The 23,398-nt window shown below is 37.1% G+C and overlaps 1 protein-coding gene across 24 annotated transcripts in view; it reads left to right on the top strand.

Annotated features, from left to right (window-relative positions):
• PLEKHA5 (pleckstrin homology domain containing A5) overlaps positions 1-23,398 on the top strand; it is a 159,153-nt gene that overhangs the window by 101,124 nt on the left and 34,631 nt on the right. For 21 of the 24 annotated variants that reach the window (XR_009727021.1, XR_009727022.1, XM_061363874.1 and 18 more), the window contains exons 7-12: positions 3,195-3,267; positions 6,918-7,018; positions 7,980-8,095; positions 14,669-15,136; positions 20,315-20,783; positions 22,322-22,405. Coding sequence is in view for 22 of the 24 variants with exons in the window: in XM_061363874.1 (XP_061219858.1) it covers positions 3,195-3,267; positions 6,918-7,018; positions 7,980-8,095; positions 14,669-15,136; positions 20,315-20,783; positions 22,322-22,405 (1,311 nt within the window). In the remaining 2 variants the exon portion in view is untranslated. The remainder of the gene's footprint in view (positions 1-3,194; positions 3,268-6,917; positions 7,019-7,979; positions 8,096-14,668; positions 15,137-20,314; positions 20,784-22,321; positions 22,406-23,398) is intronic. The other 3 variants (XM_061363881.1, XM_061363879.1, XM_061363889.1) reach the window with 1 other exon arrangement.

Genomic DNA, 23,398 nt, shown 5'->3' with positions numbered 1-23,398 from the left:
TTTAGATACTCAATGGTTAGGGTTGGAAGGGATCTTAAGATAATTTAGTTTCAACCCCCTGCCATGGAACGCCTCACACTAGACCATGTCATCCAAGGCTCTGTCCAGCCTGGCGTTGAACACTGCCAGGGATGGGGCATTTACCACTTCACTGGGCCTTGAGAGGTTCCAGTGCCTCATCACCCTCTCAGTAAAGAACTTCTTCCTTAAGTAATGTTTTATGAATGTTTTAATTAAATGAAATTAATTAATTAATTGAAACAACTTGATTGAAATATGAAGTCTGAATTACAGCACAAATGGCTGCGCACATGAATGTCTACGTTATGTTGTCTTTGCTTACCACTTCTCAATAAGTTGGATTCATTATATTCTAGCTTTTCATTCTGAGGTCCTTTAAAGTGAGTTTTATGTGTCTGAAAAGATTTTTAGTACCTGAGTAACTTGGAATCCTCTAAAGACTGTCTGGTTCGTGTCTTTTGTTTCATGTCAAAACATGGTTATTCATCATACAAAGTAGTACAGATTGTACTTTGTGTTCATATTACCATTTGTACATTTGTATTATTTTACTAACGAAGAAAGAGTAGCTATATTTCAAGATGTTAGAATCACACATTTACGATCATCTAGCCCAACCTTCCCTGCTCAAGCAGGCTCAGCTAGAGCAGGTTGTGCAGGGCTGCCTCCAGCCAGGGTTTGAATATTCTCATGTATGGAATCTGCACCACAGCCTCTCTGGACAACCTGTGCCAGTGTTTGATTACTCTCACAATAAAATTTTTACCTCTGCTCAGGTGGAATTTCACATTTCTTAATTTTTGCCCATTGCCTCTTGTCCTGTCACTAAATACCACTGAGAAGAGTTTGACTCCATCTTATTTACTCTTCCATCAGGTGTTTATCCACATTGATAAGAAGCCCCATGAGCTGCCCGTTGTCCAGCCTGAATATTCCCAGCTCTCTGAGCCTCTCTTTGTATGAAACGTGCTCCAATCCCTTAATCATCTTTGTGGCCCTTTGCTGGATTCACTCCAGTATGTTAGCATTTCTCTTGTGCTAGTGAGTCCAGCATTGAACCTAGCACTCCAGATAGACCTAAGTAGTGCTGAATAGAGAGGAAGGATGTCCTCCCTTCGTCTGTTGACAGCACTGTTGAAGCAGAGGTTCTTCTCTGCCCAGTTTCCCAGCCTGTCAAGGTCCCTCAGAGTGACAGCACAACCATCTGGTGTATTAGCCACTCCTCCTAGTTCATATTAACTGCAAACTTGCTCAGAGTGCACTCTGTCCCAGTGAGCAGCTTATTAATGAAGATACTAAATAATCTTGGCTACAGTATCAACCGCTGGGGTAAACCACTAGCAACTAGCTGCCACTGGTGCCACTGATCACCACATTCTGGGCCTGGTAGCTCAACCAGTTTTCAGTCCACCTCACTGTCCAAATGCATACTGTTGGACAGGGTTTGTCTGTAAAATGATTTAAATACTCTGGTATTGGATTGTTTTTTTATAAGGAAAGGTGTTATATGTTTCGATGTTGTTTGCCATGTTGAGAGGCAATTTAATCAAGAGTTGTCCCACTAGATAACTATGTTCACAGAGTGAAAGCTTGTGCAGGTTTCTCTTTGCTAGTAACTTTCTTAATATGTTTATGTAATCACAGAGATCAGCAAGTTTTGTTTGACTCAGGGTGTGCTGGCTTATTGTATCTAAGGCTATTCTTCTGTCATTTTTCTGCTAATTTGCAAGTCCAGAGTCGCCTCTTCTTTTTGTTTGAAAGATATTTACTGTGAGCATACTCTTACCATATTATGACATAATCGCAATCAAGTGGAAATAATTAATAGTAAACCCACTGATACAGAAAGTATGTACTTTAAAGTAGGAAAGAATTTAAAATACAAGAACCGCACAATCGGTTCGTGTATGCCTCTGCAATGTCTGAAGAAGGCTGCAAGATCGTTCCTAGCATATCTCACTTCTGCCAGAATTTTATGTGGACATGTAGAAACCCAGTGTTGGGAGTGATGGGATAAATGTGACACTGAGTAAGAGCCCCTTCAGAAAGTCTGTTTGAGGGTTTGTGATAACCCTTTATACTGAACAAGTTTGAGTATTTTCACATTTCAACAGTTGTACTTTGGGCCAGGAGTTTTTCATCCTAATCTGCTGCTGAGTCAGTGACCTTGTCAGTGATGTGAGGAGGGCGGTCTCCCCTCCTTGTGTCTGCCTTTCCAGCTGTGAAATAAGAGCTGACTGCTATGGGCAGCACTTCCAGACTTCATTAGTGTTTGTTTAAACCACTTTGAGGTCCTCAGAAGGAAGGTGCTATGAAGTGTACGATTATTCTGTTTATGAAAATGTTTGTAAAGTTTTTGAACTTTTTCTGAATAATATTTCCTAGCAAATGCTTGCTTTACCCTCTCTTCCACCTTCAGCTGATTCCCCCCACCCCAGAAAGAGCAGAAATATGAAGGTAAAAATTACACTTTTTCCTCAAACAAAAAAAAAAAAAAGCAGAAAGAAAAAGAAAAAACCAAGCAAAACAGCTCCCAAACCCACCCCACAGTTTTTCATTATAGAATCCCTTTTCTTGGTTATCTCAAAACCTGTTTACTACAAGAGTATTGATAATTCACACGTACTTTTTTTCTCGGAACAGATTAACATATTTATTAAAGCTGATTCTACTAGGATGTGCACGCTGCAATGCTCTGGCTTATTTACACTGCAGTAGTCGTGGCAGTCTTTCATTCTGGGGTGTACTGTGTAAATTGGTTATAAGCATAAAAGAAAATGAAATTGCTTTAGGAATAAACTTTCTTTGGGAAAGAAATTTGCTGTAGATATATGAGTGGTAGTAGAAGATGAAACTCAGCAGAGAGTTTCTTCACTAAACAAAGGAGGAAGTACCCCTAATATTACTTGCCTTTTTACTTTTTAAAAGAAAGGATACTTTTTGTGTAAATAATGGCTTCTTATTTATTCTTGAATCATGTTAACTTCAGGATTCCTGGGTTATGATCTTTGCAGTGTCAAGTCTGTGATGAGAAGTCAAATATATTTTAAGTATCATAGCCAAGAAAATTAACTACTAGCACACTACCATAACTATGTAGTACCTCATTTAAATTATGAACTGTTACTCTTAACATTCTGAAAGTTCTTACATGATCACTTTGATTAATACAGGATAGTACTGGAATGAAGTTGTGGAAGAAACGGTGGTTTGTGCTCTCAGATCTGTGTCTCTTCTATTACAGAGGTAAGTTCCACTTAGGGGAGCTTTGTTTGCTAATTTTACTGGAAGAAGATTCCACTCAAATATAAGAAGATGCTGCTACTTAACTTAATGGATTAAAGTAGTTGTATAGCTGTCAATAGCCAGGCTTACTACTTTTATCTTTTCTTTTTCCCCTCCTCCTTCTTTCTTAATTGCCAGCTTCACATAATTGCTTCCTGCCTATCAGGTATGCTCAAAAGGCAAACGCATTCACAGCCACCTCTTTTATCAGATTCTGGATTGTAGCTTTCTTGCTGCTTCTGTTGCTAAGAACTAGATATGCTGGGTTAAATCTGATTTTTCATACAAATTAAGTAACTAAAATGGAGATAGGAAAGGGATAGTGCAGGGGAGCTGAAACTCTGCCTTTGGAACGATAAAGAGGGTGGATATGCCTGTTGAGAATATAATCAGTGTTCATGAATGCTTATAAAGTGAAATGTTGTGAAATTCCGTAAGTGTAGAACTCTGCTGCACTTGGAACAAAGGAATCCGTTAGTACCCTTATGTAGCTACATCAGACTGATTTTACAAGGGAAAAATTAGCTGCTTATAATTCTAGTCTGGAGATCTGTATGTTAGAAAACTGCAGTGCTTCTGAGGGGATAAACAAATGGGATTTGTGCATCTGGAAACATACCCAATTCTGAAATAAGGTGTACAACTGTAACAGTTTAAAGGAGACTAATAATGAAGAGGATGGTAGCGCATGACAAAACAGAGGAAAATAAACAGTTAAGGCCATCTGCAGGTGTAGCTGCAGGTTTAGAGAGTAAGGGTAAGAAAGGGTTTAAGGTTAAGATCAGACTTCAGAATTTGTAGAAATGGCGTTGATGTTGGTGATGCAGAAAGCAGTGACTGATGAATTTAGAATGCTATTCCATTAAAGTTCAGCATGATTCAAATCTAATCAAGACAAATCAGGTCACGAAACATGTTTCAGTTAACAAATTCTGAATTACTGAAATATAATGATTAGGCTTTGTTTCTTTACCCCAAGAAGTATATGTAGTTGGATAAACCACTGCTGAGTCAAAATTAGGATATAATTTCAGTCATGGAGGCACTGACTGTGATAGTTACACTGCATTAAGTGGTCATTATATACTTTGTCCTTTCTTACAGGGCTTTCTTAAATGAAACGAGTCTTCAGGCTCTTTTTCCCAAAGATTCTAAAGAAAGCGCTGCTTTGTAGCTGCCTTAAGAACACATTAAATTTACTTAAAGCACTGCACATGAAGATCTCAAAAAAGCAATAAGCAAAGCCAACTCCAGACAGGTCTTTAATCTTACTTTTTAATTTCTACATGTTAATGTGCCGAATAAGCTGAAATACAAGCAGAATAGTCTAAATTGTTTACACGATAGACTTAGCTTTGACCTATCGCTCACTTGGAACCAGTTAAAGCTGAGAAAGTGTAATTAAATGTGATAGTGATAGTCTTGAAAGTATTAGAAATGGCTAGTAAAATATAAAAGAACACCCTGGCTCTCTAGACCCCGTGGTTTATATTTTTGTTGCTTCTGTCCCAGATATTGAAAAACTGGGAAGTGGGGAGCCATGCACTTACTCCCAGGTCGCAAACAGTGTTTCTGGTTGAACGAATGTTGTTGTTGGGGTTTTGGGGTTTGTTTTTATTGGTTTATATTGGTATTTATTTGGTTTGGTTTTGGTTAGTAAATCTTAACGAGCATTTACAGTTCTGTTACAGTGTTAGCAGCTTAATTCTAATTTATCGATGAAATTAAAATTGGTTCATTGTATTTTTTCAGAGGTTAGAGAATACTCTTTTTCTGTTTTATGGAGGGATAAAAGACTGCCCACTTTCATATTGGAAGGTTATTGTTGCAATAAATAGAAGATCTTAGAGCTGGACAGAAGATCTTCTGTTTTCTCCTTGTATTATTCATACACGGCATACAAGTAAAGATGGGTATAGGGCAGTGTAATGTGTAGGTAAAAGCTAGTCTGGGAACAGATTTTTAAAATCTGGAAATGGAATGTAGCAGTATGTCTCTAACAAAGACCAAAGTCCTCCAGACATGCAGCTGTTCAGTGGAACAAAAATGCTTAATGCTGTTATATGGCACTAGTGGGTGTGACTTAGTAATAAGTCAAAGTATAATCTAGCAGAAGAAGGGAGATTTTCCCCAAACCAGCAATACAATCAAAGTAAAGCCCAACATTTGCCATGCATTCTCGGGCAAGGGAAGAGGGGCAGACTTTTTCTGTGTGTGACAGGGGAGGTGGGATGGTTTCAGGCAAAAATGAGTACAGTTGAGTACGTGAAAGTAAATCCACTCCTTTTTCTACCTTGTAATCGGGATAATTCTGTGCTCAGTTCTCCACATAAATAGCTATTCCAGAAAGCATAATTTTTACATATACCATGTCATGTAATGCAAAAATGGCTGTGCAGAGCTTTCCCCATGTGAATAACTTAAAGTTGGGTCTTTTCAGAATTTAGTGAGTAAATGAGAACTGGGAAAAGATTTTTAAATCTGTGTATATTAGAGGTAGTCTTTTTATACTGTTGTATGTATTTTAGTTGTGGCAGTATTAATTTTCCATGCTTCAAACTTTGGAATATCTATGTTTTCATCTTAATTTCATAGATACATAGTTTGTTCTGGGCAATGTCTTCAGATAAGAGAAGTGTGAAGGGGGGCAGTCTCCTAAGATACTGATTATAAATAGAAGTTCTGTATCTGAAATACCATTTAGATTGACTTGGTAAATTGAATCAAATTATTCCTTTATTAAAGTATGATTGGATCTCAGGGGTGGTTGTGGCTTCCAATTAAAATGTCAATTTATTATTATAATGTGCTGTTCTAAAATGTTACGTAGAACAAGGTTCTGGAAAAGTGTGTTTGTTTTGTGGGAGAGTTTGTTTTTTAGAAATTATCTGAAACATAAGCATTCTTACACATAGAATGTAATTGAGTCTAAAATCTTCACCGGAATTACAAAAACTTGTAACTTAATATTGCCCATATCAGAAGAAGAATGTGCAAATTTTCTCAAAGGCCAAAAGTCATAAGCATTATTTTAAAGTACTTCTGCTGCCATAGGTATCTGCAGTTTTTACTGAGCAGGCAGTGGATAGCGGGTATTGTTCTTGTCACTGAATTAGAGACTTACTTCCATCTGCTTTTCAGGTTTGAAGTCATATGCAGGTAAGCACTGATCCCCAGAAAAACCTTAGGCATAATGTTTTCATAGTGATTTCCATAAGGCAAATTCTGTAAAGCAGCGCACATGTTTAAACTTCTACAGAACTGCCACACTCAGGAGGGGTTTTTATGTATGTCCATCTTGGAGAAAAGTTGAAGGTGGCCGTATTCTGATGGCCCAGATTTCACAGGGCTTAGCAGGGTTTTGGGGTGCACACTTTGCATCATACACGTTCTGTGGCATGTGTTGGCAAAGAGGGGCTGCACAATTTATTGCTCTTGTGGTCTGCACACCTCTGAGACTGCATACAGACACCTATGAAACAAAACAGTCTGGCTTTCTAATTTTTTACTGAGGTCATCTTCTTATTAGTGGTCTTGTGGTGTTAAATACAGAATTCCACTGGAGTGTCTAAGTACAGGTGTTTCTCTAATCAAGGACTATACATTCACAGATGAGAAAGAAGAAGGAATACTAGGTAGCATACTTCTACCTAGTTTTCAGATATCTGCGCTTTCTGCTGAGGACCATATTAACCGCAAATACGCCTTTAAGGTAACCGAACCAATTTTTCAGTTTAATTTTATGTCAGTACTCATTTTACTGAGTTATTTACGCAAAATAATATTATTATTTTACATAATATTTAAAACTAAATAATATAGGGTTGACAAGCAGCTTTTGAGAATTATTTTTGCGTGATATGCTAGCAGAGGATTCAAATATTTAGCCTGATGCAAATATAGATATAATTACTCGTATAAGAAAATGAGTGAATGTCACTTAGTAGTCTTTTATTTTTAGTTCATGGGTCTTAAATACTGTGTGGTGCTTTAGAATAGTAGACTGCCTCTGCAGCTGGACTGATTCCGCTAATGAACGTTCTTTAATTATTTAGATACAAAGTATCTTTACATATAAATAAAAGTAAAGTTTTATTATCTCGTAAATCATAACATTTCATGAATCATTTAGGAGTGTTTCACAGCTAATCTTTTTAATCATTATATAAATCACTCTACTAAATATTTTCTCGTTACTTCTTTTTTCCTGTTTTTTGTTGTTTTATGAGCTCCTTTTGGCTCTTCTTTTAGCCTCCTAAGCGATGCATCGTTTATTTACTATGGTAAGTACAAATTAAAACTTACTGTATCATTCAAATGATAAAAAACCATCAAAAAAGCTATGCCAAAATCTTACTTATAATAATCATATTAATTTGCATTAATGGATAGTCAAGGTAGTTTTTAATAGATTGAAGAAATTTAAGGGCTTTTTATTCAGTGTATTAATGAAGAAGGAGCTATGATTAAAAATTATAGGCAATTATTTAAAAAAAATGAATGCAGTGACATAGAAACATCGAAGTATTCCTTCCAGTATTTCTTCTGGTGATATGATTGGCAGAATTTTTACTATAGAAAATATGAGAGTGATTATACAGTAACATTATTTGCTTCTTTTCTTTTACAGAATCTTACATTTTTATTGCAATGACGATGTCATTTCCAATCAGGCAGCTCATCCAAACATGAGGACATATTATTTCTGCACAGATACAGGGAAGGAAATGGAGTTGTGGATGAAAGCCATGACAGATGCTGCACTTGTGCAGACAGAGCCTGTGAAAAGGTAGTGTGGATTGACAAAACAGTGGCACAATGAATTTCTTTCTCATATTTAGTTTGTTTTATTTAAATGAAAGGGTGTACCTTTAAAAATAGAGTGTAAATTGGCTGAAGTAATTTCTCCTTACATTGAAGACACCTTACTAACATAACAATGTTGGATAAAATTTTGAAGTGGCAAAAGTAATCTAAGTTCTGTTCTGAATAGGGATGCCTTGAGTGTAAGGGGCTGGAAGCAGAAAAATGACTGCTTCCTTTAGCCAGTGGCATCAAAAGAAAGGCAATGACAAATACTATGTGCAGGCATGTTTGACTTCCCCTGCACTCCTGACTGAGTAGAAAAAGCAGCTCAGATGGTGGTGGTCTTAGGCCTAAACTTGTCATTAGGTCTCAAATTCACAACTGTAGTTTCCAGCTAAATTAAAGAATTGTACCTATGGGCAACTTGTGAGGAGTCGTTATTCATCAGCATTAAGCTGTTGACAAATTTACACCTACCTGATCTGGAGCCTTATCCTTTATGTATTCATGTATTGTCAATGAAAAGCAAGTTATCGCTGGAAGTCTTGTGTTCTCAGAAACTGAATATTGTCTGCTGCTGTCTATCCAGTAAGAACTGTTTTGTCTCTGAATGTGGTCCCTTGGGTCAGCTCCATGGCATCTATAATGGAAAACTCATCAGTTGATAATTTAAAAGCTTCTTGTTATTGACAGCACAGAAGTTATTGCTGAGGGCTGCAGTCACTTGATCTGTTCGCTCCTGCTGTACTGGAGCTAAATGAATGACAGCAGTGCTGAGAAGCTTTGATGAGAGGACATCTTCGTAGTAGAAAACAATGTGGGGAAAAAAGGTGTATTTCAGTCTGACAGTGTGTCCGTAAGTGTCATCTTCATAGAATCAACTAGGTTGGAAAAGACCTTTAAGATCATCAACCATTACCCCAGGACTGACAAGGCCACTACAAAACCATGTCACAAAAGGCCTCATCTACACAGTTTTTGAACACCTCCAGGGACGGTGACCACCACTTCCATGGGCAGCCTGTTCCAATGTCTGATCACCCTCTCTGTGAAGAAATTTTTCCCAATATCCAGTCTAAACCTTCCTTGGCTCAGCTTGAGGCCATTAGATCTCTTGTCCTATTGACTGTTACCTGGGAGAATAGACCAGCACCTCCTCTCTCTCCATCCTTTTTTCAGGTAGTTGTAGAGAGTGATAAGGTCTCCCCTGAGCCTTCTCTTCTCCAGGCTAAACAACCCTGGTTCCGTCAGCTGTTCCTCATAAGACTTGTGCTCTAGGCCCTGTCTTCATAGTGTCTCCCCTAAAAGTCAATGCCCTATAGAAGATACTTAGTAAATTATATAGACAGATGTTACATTATTGTGACATTTGTTTTAACATAAGAAGCAATTTAAAATGTTAATGTAAATAACCACTGTTTTGTGCAGTTCATGGATACAACTGTACAGTCATGCTTACTGCCTCAGAGCCTGTGAAGACACATAGTGAGCTCACACTGGTACCCAGTGCAGCTTTGCAGGCTAGTCATCCTTCTAGGTTGCAGTGCCATGGCTCTTCTAACATGACAGTCAGTGTAGGCCACTACTGTGAAGGGCGTTCCAGCCTCCCAAAATGCTCGGTCGTGCATTCGTACCCCACTCTTTAAGCTGTAGTGCCTGTTCCAGCACTGATGTCTGCCTTTTGGGTGTTCAGCAGAATAAAGGCAAATGGTGGGGATTCCTAATGCAGCTGAGCTTACCTAACATGTTTCATCCAACTGTACATGCAGCTGCAGTCTGCCTTCTCATTGCTTCACGTGCCAGTCTTACTCCTTGGTTAATGGGTGTAGTAGCACATTAAAGAAGTAGGAAAGCCCTTAGCATCAAAATCAGTAGTTCCCTTCCTGGATATCACAGGCAGAACAGGCTTGCCAACAGCCAAAGCACTGTCAGAAAAGCAACAAAAAGTGACTTAAGTAACACCATCTTGTTGGTTTAATTCAGGCAAGAAACCTTGGAACAAACCAGAAGTAAATGTGACCTCTTTGAAAAGTTTGTCAGTAGTCTTGAAATAATTACTTGAGAGAAAATACATTTCAAGACCAGTGTAGCCTCAAAGCTTTCATGTCTGTTAGCAATAATAAGGTAAAAAATCCTTTAGACATCTGTTTTCTAAAGAATCCATCTTTTGGCTATTAAACCAGTTCTTAAAATGAACAATGTAGCAGGATGTGATCTTACCCAGGAGAAATACTAGTTCTTCTCTGAAAAAAAAAAAAATAAAAAAAAAAAATCTGTTAAGTATTAAGTATTTTATTACCTCATCTCTAAGTAACCTAAACTTTGGCATGCACATAGCTCTAAGCATAAATGATTTTGCTTCAGCCAAATTCAGCCAATGCCTTTGTTTTTTAATTCTTTTTTTTTCTGGAGGTTCTAACATGATACCGAATACAGCTTTCTAACAGACTAGATACTTACAATACAATAAATAGCTAGAGTTATTAAGAAATTACTCCCTTAAATATTTATGCAAGCTGATGTTGAGCCACTCTTTAGTGCTTGTTAATATAAATAGCCTGATGGTAGTTAGAGTATGGTTTTACAGTATAGTTCTTTAAATCTGGTAGTCAGGGTACCTGTTTTTCTGAGGATACTAGTTCCTTGGAGAAAAAAAAAAAAAAAAAAAAGGAATATTTAAAATGTGAAGTTGTGGCTTGTTTTCCTGGTTTTCCATAAACTATTACTGTTTTCCACATACAGTAAGCCACATAATATAGAAATGAGATATTGAGGTGAGAAAATAAAAATATAGCCATTTCTTTTTGAAGTGATCTGCAGTAACAGCAGAAAAACTCACATGTATAACTGCAGGGAAGGGCAGATAATACTTGGTCCTGTTGACTTAACTGTAATTACACCTTTCTGAACATTTTTGTTTTACCTAGATAGTGAATTCAAGTTTAATAATATACTGAGAGACCTATCATAATAATTGAACACAAACACTTCAGTTAGTAAGGAACTATTTAAGCTTATGACTCAAAATACGAGCTCAAACAACATCTCTGGATTAGCAAAACATCTTGCTCATTCCATGCTGTATCACTGCAGACCACAGTTAAGTTGTGTCTGATTATTGATTGCTTGCTAATACCCACCAACATACTGATTTATTATTTTTACTCTAAACGATGATCAGTCTTCCATGTTTGAGCATCATTTTTCTATCCTTTCACTGTAAGCCATGTCTGCTAGGGCCTTTGTTTCTTCCGAGTGATGCAGCATATACTAAGAAAAGACTATTTTTGTTCCCTCCTTCTAATGTAGTTACTTTCCCTAAAGAGCATAAGCTAGGCTGCCAAAAAAGCACTTGTTAGCATAGCGACATCCACAGCGGGGGTTTGCTGACGTCATGGTGCTTTGAAAAGATGGCTTTTTCAAGTGGCTCTACCAGGCTTTGTTAAATCACAGTCCTCATATCCTTAAATCATGATATTTAATTACATGCCCCCACCTGACCCTTTTAAAATTATTTATTTATTTTTATTTAGTTTTTTATATAAAGCAGCAGAAAATAGTCCTTTTCCTGTAGTATTTTTTCATACATATTAATCTTGCTTGGTTGTAGAAATATATATATTGTATTCGGTATATGCTAAATCAGTGTATCAGTATCGTTGCTCATTCTCTTCATCTTCTCCCTCTCATGTAATCAAAATACCCTTTAAGTCTTGTTGAATATGTCTTTGAGGGCTAGATACAAATATGGACCTAAATATAGAGCTGGATTTGTGTTTTTTCACATTTATCTATTAGTTTCTGGTAATTCTTTCCCATTTGGATCCTTTGCTGTGGAAAGAGGTCTTACTGACATGGCGTTGTCTGATGTGGTAAACAAAGTTAAAGGAGAGTCCAGAAGTCTATTTGGATGTCAGTCATTCAGCCTCTACACCATCACAAAGAAGATCAAATATACATGCTTGTCTCTGCTGTGTATAACCATAGTAACAAGTAATACAGCACAGAGATTGCACAAAAAACCAGTATTGTGGTTTTGGTTTTTAATTAGGACAGACAGTGGAAAGTAATGTAATAGTGTGAATTGAAAACTGTGCCAAGTCTTGACTTTGCTACATATCTGATGACTGTCCTTAGAAATGCCACTCTCCCTCTGCACCAGATATTTTCCATGTGTAGAATGGCAACTGCTTCTCTGTTGTAAAGTGCCTTGAGAAAAATTGATATAAGGAGTTATGTAAGGGGTAGGTGGTACTATTAAGGCATGTTGCATACATTAATGCCCAAGTTTAGAATTATTTGTGAGGTAGTCCTTACATTTATTTGTAAATTCTTGAGCACTGGCTGAAAACTGAAATTTTAATACCAACACTCTGAGTTAATAACTGGGAAATGGAGTTTTCCATTCACTTTCTTGTTCAAGGGAATTCCTTTAGTTTGTGGTAGAACATCAGGGAGTACAGTTTCGAGGTGGGAGGGAGGAGGTAAGCAGGTCTTCTTTTCATAATCTTGAGAAGGAACATAGGCAGAAATATTTGGTCTTGGGAACAGAGAACTCTTGAATGGTGTATTTTATAGATGCAATGTTTTAGTTTGCGATATTTGTGACGGGTACACTTTCATGTCAGCAGCTAAGGCATAATCACTGAAAGAAGAGGACTATTTTGAGCTATTTACATTAACAGTGAAGTTTGGAGGATTTCTATTACATTATTAAGTATCGAGCAGAGGATGGGATCATCACAACTATGTCAGGAAGAGGCATGGGGAGAAAAAATAACGCCCCCTTGTTAACATGCAAAGTGCATGAGCCTTTCATTCTAACTGATACACACTATGCAGAGGACTTTGGCATCTTACTATTTCTGACTCATAGGTTTAAAATGGTATACTTGTCAAGGCAGAAGTCTCTGGATTCCTTTCATATCATGGAGAATTCATAGCAAGCGTAGGATGTTAATGGGAGGTACATTTAAAATTAAGTGTCCAGTATTGCTAGCAGTAGGTAGTATTTTGTAAGGACCTTACAGTTTTCAGTCCTTTATGTATTTGCTGGGGTCGTGTCCAAGGTAATTGTTGGCCTGTTGGGAATTTATGGCTTAAATAACCTGTTGGGGAAGCATATGCATGTTGGACATTTAAGCCTCTTGTTCAAGACAGGGTAAGGAAAAATACTTACCACTTTGTATGTAGTTAGTTTGCTTGGAGTTAGTCTTTTCAGAGGAGCAGTTGTACTTGTGCTCTTGAGCAGCTGTATATGTAACGGCCTTTTTACACATGGATTAGGCACTTGAACTGGACAGTTATAAAGATGAATAATGCATTTGCAAAAACAGATGCAAAGCAATATGAAATGTTAATTTGAAATAATCTTAAAGTTTTATTCTTGGTTTGGTTTTATACAGAGATATAATTTTAAAGAATTATATCTCTTACTTTAATTTTGTCCTCTACCAGAAAATGTTGTTTGAAACATTTTAGGGGTTTGGTTTTTGGTGGGTTTTTTTTTTGTTTTTTGTTTGTTTGTTTGGGGTTTTTTGTGGTGGTGGTTGTTGTTTGGTTGGTTTTGATTTTGTTTTTTCCTAGTAAAAAATGAGGTGGGGAAGGGGAAAGTCACTGATCTGTGTGTTCAGTTCATGTCCCAGTATGGAAAAATGATACAGGTTCTTGATACTCTGAAATATTAAAAAGAGGATAACTAAAAGAACTGTGGACATTGAGTACTTGTGTAAGTACTGTAAAGCAGTAACTGTTCTAAAAATACCATTATTTTTGTGGTACGGTTCCCTAAGTCAGCAGCTATTTTCCCCCCTTAAAATTAAGGAAGCCACAGTTATTTTCCACAAAATGTATGCCAGCCAAAGTGATAACATACCAGAAAAACCTAATTGATGACAGTGACCATGAAAAGTTGTTTGCTTTCTTTAAAGGTGCTCATTATATGTTAAATTCAGCAGTAATGTGAATCATAGGCTGGTCAGCAGTGTAATCTGCTTCCATTTTTAAAGATGGCTTTAAAAATCATCTGAATTTCGTGCTGTTGACATCTGGAAGCTGTAGCTGTTGGAACATCGCTGAATATTTTTACTCTTTGAGTGTCCAGCCCTTTAGGAACTGAAGATCCAGTTTTACAGACTCTGGCTTCATTTCCTCTTGTGCACATTTTTTCTAGGGGATTAATTGGAAGTTGGCTTTAAAATGTTCTTCCATGTTTGTAAATGATTTTAAAATGACAAAGAAACTGAGAAGCCTGGAAGAAAAAATACACTTTCCAACTAAAAAAAAAACCCCAAACAAGCAAAAAGCCAAACCAGCCAAAACTCCACCACCCAAAGCCAAAACAACCACCACCAAAAAAACCCCAAACCTGTCCTTGGTTATTGTGAAAATACAACCTGCATTTTTCCCTTGAAGATAAAATTTGGTGTAAAATATGTGTACCAGGGATTCACTGAAATAATCCTGATAAACATCAATATATTCATCTTCAATTTTTATCCCTATTTTTTAATGATTGTTTTGTTGATATTATAGCTTGTCCTATATTCCTTTCCAGAATAGAGAAGTTAACCACTGAAAATACATCACCTCGAGAGGCAAATAATATTTCAAACCATCGGGTGCTAATTAAGCCAGAGGCACACAATAACCAGAAAAATAAAGAAGTGAACAAAAATGAAGAGAAGAAAGCTTTGGAAGCTGAAAAATATGGATTCCAGAAAGTTGGGCAAGATAAGCCATTAACAAAAATTAACAGTGTAAAGCTAAATCCTCTGGCATCCGAATACAGGACTTTACCCATAAGCACAATTCAGGCTGGACACTTCAGACCAGTTCATTTGAATGGGTCTGAGAATAAAGCTGTTGGGCTTGTCCTGGCAGATGCTGGAGATGGAGGTCACCACAATGTGGTTCAGTCACATGTGGAGTCTGAACGAGTTATGCAGAGAACTAATTCAATGCTGCAGTTGGAACAGTGGATTAAAATACAAAGAGGGAAAGGACAAGAGGAGGAAACAAGAGGGTAAGTATTATGTAATAAATACTTGGGGGTGGCAGTTCTAGGCTTTCTAGCAAGAAAAGACTGAAACTTGTATCCCAGTTAGATTTTTTAGGTTTTCATCTCTATTACATAAATATATAATTCATTGTTCTCTGTAAGAAGTGCCTGGATGACTGCTTGGAACAGATTTATTGCAGTTTCTTTTTTTTTTATTGACTTTTGAGTGATTATTAATAAATTTATCCATATTAATAACTTAATAATGGCCAGAAACCCTTTTTGGGTGTTACAGATTTCTCTTTCCTAGCAGAGAGGAGGTGTCATCAATCATAACAATTCCTTTTCCTCTTAAAATCTGATCTTGAAATTGCCCTGTGTTCTGCATTCTTGTTCACAAATTCTTGTAATAACATTTTGTTTAAAATTCTTCAAAAATATTCCAGAGAGCTTTTAAACTTTAAACAAGATTTAACTGAAGACAGTGAAGCTTTACCTAAGAGTAACTCACAGAGATCTAACTAACATGATGATTGGAGCTTCTCACCTCATGAAATCAGACACGTCTCAGTTCTAATACTGAGTTCTGGTGCTTATTCCTGAAGCTTTAAAATCATCTGTGAATGATGGACAGTATAGAAGCTTGTACCAATAGCAGTTTCTTTGTTTGACAGGAGTAGTAGGTGTGTTGCTTCCAGGCCGGCTTAGATACAAGCAATTCTAGGAGTAAAATATGAAAGTACTTAATACTACTTTAGATAGGAAATATGGAGATGATATCACGGGAGATATATTGAAGAGCTGAAATGAAGGAGTTTGCATATAGACAGATAACAGGACACAGAGCTTAAGACAGACCCACTTTCAGAAAATGTGTTTTCCACAAATTTAAAAATCTGGGGGTTGAGGGCTTTTCATTTTTTGCAAAAACTTGAAAATTTTACATCAGTTTGACTTACACTTGCCAAAATTGTTTGGACATTTCCTCATTGCTTTTAGTCCTTAATGCAATGTAATGAGGGGTTGTTAATGTGCTGTTTTCTACTCAACATACGTAGTTTGATCAAGTTTGAGCTTGCAGTACAGGCAGGGTCTTGCAGACTCTTGATTTTATCATGCATGCTTGCGTAAGGAGAACTGAGAAGGCTGTTTGATGCAATTAGGTTTTTTTAATTTGACCGTAAAGTTTGCAACCAAACAGTAGAAAGTTGAATAGCTGTGCCATTTTTTAGTTGATAACAAGCATAAGAACCCTAAAATTGGTTTTATTGTGGGAATCGAATACTGGGAAGTACTGTTAACAATATGCTACTAATTAACAATATCTGTTTAATTATTGGAGTATTGATAGTGCAAAGGGTATGCTTCCAAATGCAGTTCCGCATAAAGGTAGCAAACTGAAAAAGCATTGCCCTTGAGCTATCTCTTGTTTTCTGTGAAAGCACCCTTGAATAATGATTCAAACTCCTGATGTATAGTAATGTCTTTAGAATGTGTTTTCATTTAAATTTAAAATCTTATTTTTATTCAGACTATCAGTTCTGTCTGGAGACAGAGATTTAAATTGGTGAGTGAGAGTAGAAAGAAATTCCAGTTTATGTTAAAATTTAAGGTTGGTGTGAGAGGCTGGTAAGGCTTTTTTGTGGTAAGACCTGTTCAACTCAACTTGGATTTCTGAGAAAAGCAGTCTTCACTTAATGGGGAGGAGCTGCTGACTTTTAACAAAGTTGCTTTCCACTTTATCTGTCTCTCTGATCTGTTAGAGAAACCATGGAGGACAAAACTGAGTATCTCTAGTGTCAGACTGAAAAAAATGTAAATAGAGCTTTAAGAATACTGAAATGTTATCAAACAGGTTCAATTAAATAACTGTATATAAAATAGGAGCTGTTTGCTGTCCTCAGTATGGAATGAAAAGGGTTCACTGTAAAACTAGTAATTTTTTTAGAGGAACAGGCTGACCTCTTAGTAGTTTGCCTGAGAAATTAATGCGAGCAGTGTAGTTCTTAATTCTTTAAACTGTTATCAGCCATTTCTATGGATCTAGACATCTAGTTTTGCAAGAGCCAAGCAAATAAGCACACCTGATGCCTTAGGGAAGAAAAAACCTTTTTTAAGCCAAAAATAAAATTGTTGGTTTTTAATGAAAATTAAATCATTCCACCGCAGTATCATATTATTTAATTCATTTAGCACAAGTCAGTTATGAGTAAATGTTTTCACCAAAAGTGGCTCTCTTGAATGGTCTTTCTCAAATGTGGGAAAATACAGAAGGGCTGCATGGTACTAAGTGAAGCTTTTTGTGGCTGCTAACCTGGGATGTGAGCCTTTGTCTCCCCATCCTGGCCATATAAGCCTCATTCTAAACAATAAATGCCTGCTGTACAGCACCAGCTTTCTGTCTTCACCCTGCCAACCTTTGCTTGATTTGCATGTAGAAGTTCGGTATTCTGGGCCAGCATTCCTTAAGATGAAGGGCAACTCTGAGGTTTCAGTCGGAGGGCATTTATAACACTGCAGAACCAAGCCCCTAAAGATTTCGCAGCAAAGTCCCTTTCCCAAATAGTCTAACTTGGAAGCCAGAACTGGTATTGCTACCCAACAGTAATCCTAGAGACAGCCTCTAAAGTGGTCTATAAGGGGTCTGTAAACTCATGTAGAAGCCTTTTTTTTCATATGGGAAGATTTGTAGGAGGCTGTTTATGATAGTTTCAGAAATATTTTGCAACCTCAGTGTGCATGCCTGCTTGACTGACTGCAGCAGTCTTTCCTTGTACGCAAGGCAGCTATAAGCTGTATTACTGTCTTGAGTTGCTTTTTGGGTTTGAATAGACTTGCTGTCAGCAGGACATTGGTGAATCTGTTTTGAATTTATCAAATGATGTAAAACAAGGCTTAATACTGAGGCAGTTGGGCTTTTTGCAGTTTTTGTGGTTTACCAATAGAAGATGAGTATGTTATCTTCCTAAATGTTCTAGAACATAAGTAATTGCATGCAGACTTTAAATTGCTATCTTTACATAGCAAGAACTTCACATAGTTTTTCTTCAGCTTGTCCAGGTTGTTTAAAGGAGCCAACAGGATTAGACTGTCCATTTAATTAGTAAAATGGGAGAGGAACTTCAGTGAGTGAGGTGTATCTAGCTACTGGATATCATCATGAAAATACCAGGCTTTGCCATACCCATTTGTGAACAGCTAAAATAATACTTTGAAATACTTTGAAATACTTTGAAATACTTTGAAATACTTTGAAATACTTTGAAATACTCTGAAATACTCTGAAATACTCTGAAATACTTTGAAATACTTTGAAATACTTTGAAATACTTTGAAAGTTATAAATTGAACCCAAAGGTGTCTTGGTTGGTTGTTTTTTAAATATGGAGATGGAGAAAAGCCCTTATTAATGGTATGTTACATGAAGAAATTTAGAGGTATTTAAGCAGGTTTTGCAACAAAAGAATAGGATTTAGAATCTATTTCCTTTTTTTGTGTGAGCATGAAAAGCTGTCCCATCTATAAAATGGGGATAATACTTCATTAATTCTTGGAAAGCTTCAGAAACTGTAGCAGGTTTTGTATGCAAAGGTTTTTAAAATAGCTTTCATGTGCAGAATGTTACAGGTGGTTATATTCAGCTTAACTATTTTCAATGAAAAGTAGTTTTCACCATCATCAGTTTCCTTCATAGTTATTCCATAAGGATCTAACATGCATGATATTAGTTTACCTTGCCATTTGCCCTACACAATTTCTTTAATTGTGGCACTAAGTCATTCAAAACTATCTTCAGATTTTGGTGCCTGCTGGTGGCACAGATTTTAGTTTAAATGTCTGGGGTGTAGCTAGAAGCTGCTGCCCTCTGATGGCTGAATCAAGTCCAATTCGAGATCAGATTTATCTCTGGGCAAGTATCAATCATGTATATGATCAGTAGCCAAAGGCTTTAAGAGGTGCTCATCTGAATTTTAGATAAGGGTTGAATGAATCAATGTTTATGACCTAGATTTTGTCCTCTGGAAAAAAAAAAAACACCCACAAACCAAAAAAAAAAAAAAAAAAAAACCCCAATAAATGCTTTGTCATACTTAGTCATGCGTTGATACTCAGAATGTAAAATTTTAACTAATGCTGAGAGTTGCTGCAGCACTCCAGGATTTCAGTGTGGCAACAAATTAAAGAGTAAGCCTTTGCATTCATATCCAAGTTGAAAACCAGTACAGTATTATTATCAAACTAAAAAATATTTCAGCCTGGAGAAGAGAAGGCTGCATGGAGACCTCATAGGAGCCTTCCAGTATCTGAAGGGGGCCTACAAAGATGCTGGAGAGGGACATTAGGGATTGTAATGATATCACAAGGGGTAATGGGTTAAAACTTAAGCAGGGGAAGTTCAGGTTAGATATAAGGAAGAAGTTCTTTACTTTGAGGGTGCTGATGCACTAGTATGGGTTGCCCAAAGAAGTGGTAAATCCTCTATCCCTGGCAGTGTTCAAGGCCAGGTTGGACAGAGCCTTGGGCGACATGGTCTAGGGTGAGGCATCCCTGCCCATGGCAGGGGTGTTGGAACTAGATGATCTTAAGGTCCTTACCAGCTCAGACCATTTTATGATACTATGATTTTGCCTGCTTGTTTTGCTTGAATAGCTGATACGGAATGGTTTGTCCTTGACAATTTCAGAATATAATTTCATTAGAGAGTTACTGCTTTTTTATTCTTGGTCTGATGTTAAAAAAAAAAAAATCGTAAATTTTTATGTCCATTGTAATTGCTCAAGATTTTCATAGGGGAAACAATAGGAGGGTTTTTTCACTTTCCAAAAAGAGAACATCTGAAAGGGGCCCATACTGAAACAGTATAGAACTTCAAAGCTTTCAAAACTTTGACCTATCCAGCATATAGACAAGTGACAACAAGTGACACTACTAGGCTGTTAGCTGGTAAAGAGATGTAATATGGATTATACAATCAAGCAGCTAATCAGAGAGAAGATGCAGTTTTGGCTGCTACAGTGCATTCAATCAGTACAGTTGATTCATTAATCGCTGTCTTAATTTTCTTGCATATCTTTAAAATGACACTTGTAATATTAAAAAAAAAAGGTAAGAATTAGCTACGTAAACTTAACCAGCATTGAAAAACTTTATATAGCTGTAATATTATGCTGTCAGCTAATAAAATAAAAATTTGTGTTTCAGCATAATCTCGTATCAGACATTACCAAGAAACATGCCAAGCCATCGACCTCAAGCTTTACCCCGGTACCCAGAAGGCTACAGAACACTGCCAAGGAACAGCAAAGCACGACCGGAGAGCCTCTGCAGCATAACACCATCGGCTTACGACAGAGCCATAGGACCATTAACAGCCGAAGAAAAACGGAGGTCGATGCGTGATGACACGATGTGGCAGCTCTATGAATGGCAGCAACGTCAGTTTTACAATAAGCAAACAACTCTTACCAGACACAGTACTTTAAGTAGCCCCAAAACTATGATCAATATTTCTGATCAGACAATGCATTCAATTCCCACCTCACCTTCTCATGGTTCAATTGCTGGTTTCCAAGGATATTCCCCACAGAGGACATACAGATCAGAAGTGTCTTCACCTGTGCAAAGGGGAGATATAACTATTGATCGCAGACACAGAGCACATCATACTAAGGTAAAAATACATTTTTTTAAAGAATTAAAAATCTTATTTACAAGGATTTTTAGTAGAAATATGTTGCGCTGTAGTACTCATTTTAGTATTATTAAGTTAAATCACTGTTTTCATGGAGAAAAAAGCATTTAAAAATCTAAAGATAGTAAAGAGGCATTTTTCTAATATGTTAGGTGAAAACATGTTGTCCTACTGTTACTGGCCATGATACCATGTTTCTCTAAAGGAAAGAAAAGGAGTCCAGATGCAAATTACTCAGAATAGTTTGTTGTACTTACAGAAATCTTTCTCCTTTCTAGCTTTTTTACCTGGAACTTTAAGAGGACTGAAAATCCCAGATGTCTTTCCATGTGCTGTTTTCAATTCTTCAGCCACAAGCTTGGCTGCCTTGGGTGCCAGCAGAAAACTGAGTGCAGATATTTCTTTTGATGCCTTTGAGTTATTAGGGAGATCACTAAAGATCAGAGTCTATTGCACACAACGTTAGCACTTGACTAGTGTGACTTTGCTGGTCTTCATCAGTGAGAGGAAGACATGAACCAGTTGTAAACCTGGCTGCCGTATGTGGCTCTGCTGTATCCATCATGCTTGTGTTATGCATGATTTCTAATACATTGGAGATAATTACATAAAATTACTCTTTCAGTTGGATGTAAAACTAGCGTTTATATAAAAAATTTCCAAACATTTTTCCAAAATCTTTCTGGTGTCTTTATGTTTCTTGATGCAGGGGAAAAACCCATCCTTCAACTGTGTCTTAAAGCAGTTCAGATAACTTCCAGCTGGTTACTGAGACTTGGATTTGGAAGCATTTAGGTCCCTATCTACAAAGGAGTAATTTTGTTTTGACATCCTGTATGTCTCAAAAATTTAGTAATCAGTGCTTCTCGCACATCTGAGAAATACCACTAGGGTCAGTGCTGCAATGCATGTGTGTACTTTCAGCCATGTTTTGCCTTCTGATATATATTTTTCCTTGTTAAAACACTTTATGCTAGTATTTCATATTTACTATCTTTTATACAAGATTTGTTTGCCTTTGGTTTTTCACGCTGTCTGGTTTGTATTTGTTTTTTGTTACACAGCTAGGTTTTGACACCAACTTGAAAACAGACTGTTTTTAAGAGGCAGTTAATAAGGAGGCTGTTTGAAATCAGTGGGGTAAATTTAAGGTTTAATCCCCATCTATAGAGAGATCTTAGGTTTTCAAACGGCTTTTAACGGTGGGTGAAAAGATAAAATTGTTGTTTACATGTGCTGTCAGTAGGGCAACAACTGAGGGAGGATTGTTAATTTAATGAATGATAAAAGCTGGAATATTTCTAAAATTTAGAGGTAAGCTACTTGTGTGTCCTAGATAGTAGATCAGCAGGGAGCACGACTGGCTAAAACTAGCACAAATCATAGCAAATTTATCATGATTGTGAAGTTTGTCATGGCTTGACTTGAAGTTGGCTTGACTTTTTTTTTTAGCATTTAATAGGTTTTGAGTCTTCAGATAACAATGGATCATAATGTGCTGTTTTGTTTTTGTACAGCATGTCTTTGTGCCTGACAGAAGGTCAATGCCAGCAGGTCTGAGTTTACAGCCTGTTACTCCTCAGAGCCTCCAAGGCAAAACAGTGAGTTGCATTTTTTCTTTGGTACATCAGGGTTTTTTTAAGAATAATCCTTTCAGCATGAAGAGGCAACACTGAAATTTTATTCTATTCCAAGTTTGCCATAAACATGGCCTTTAATTATTATCAGGGATTTTAAAAGCAAATAAAGTAGTACTCTGTGGTTCCATTGAATTCTGAGAGTATTGCGTAGCCACTGAGTCCAGTGAGAACTAGTTGGGGTTTTATTTTAAGCACTTAGATACATTATAGAAACTCCTGAGAGAGAGTGGAATACATTGCAGAACACTTATTTCTCCATCAATTATTTAGAAAATCCTAAAAGTAAAGTTTACCTGTTTTGGAAATCTTAAGGGTACTAAAATTGCTTTTGGTAAAATTGTGTCTTTTTTTTTGACATCTCCCATTTTACTGTGGTAGAGCTGAAATTCTCACTTGAAGTTACTTCATCAGAGCAATAATGGTGAATACTGTCCACCTTCCTGATTGAAACATGACACTTAGCCAAAAGCTTTGAGATCTTAAATTTATGTGATTTCTTTACTAGCTTTTGTCTCCTTTCTGTACTCTTTCTTTGTCCATCTGAAATGACTGTTTTGAAATTGTTATGGAGTAATAATACGGTAGGCAACAGCTCTCCAGTCAATCCTTCCACTGCCTTGGCCCCTGTTTCTTGCACTTCCCAGCATGAATCCCTGGTACCTTCTCCAACTTAGGGGTTGGCCTTCGGCAGCTGGCACCTTATCTCTGCGCCTTGTCTTCTTCAGATGTTTCTTTGGGTTCAGAGTCACATCAGCTCTCCTGGGCTCTGCGCCTGGAGCTAGGCTGATGAGTGGGGCAGGGGGCAAGGAGGTCCAAGCTTCTGCCTGTAGAAACCACAGGTTCTGCCCACAGCACAAGCATTGCAAAGGCCTGAGGAGGAATCCTGTAGGTAGCTCTTTAAGCAAAATTTCGTGTTGTGGTTGTTGTGAGAGTCCCAAGAACTGTATCAAAAGC

The sequence above is a fragment of the Neopsephotus bourkii genome, unplaced genomic scaffold, assembly GCF_033783945.1.
Source record: "Neopsephotus bourkii isolate Nb327-2 ecotype Australia unplaced genomic scaffold, CSIRO-AGI_Nbou_v1 NB_1183, whole genome shotgun sequence".
Taxonomy (NCBI): domain Eukaryota; kingdom Metazoa; phylum Chordata; class Aves; order Psittaciformes; family Psittacidae; genus Neopsephotus; species Neopsephotus bourkii.
This window is presented reverse-complemented; position numbering and strand designations above follow the sequence as displayed.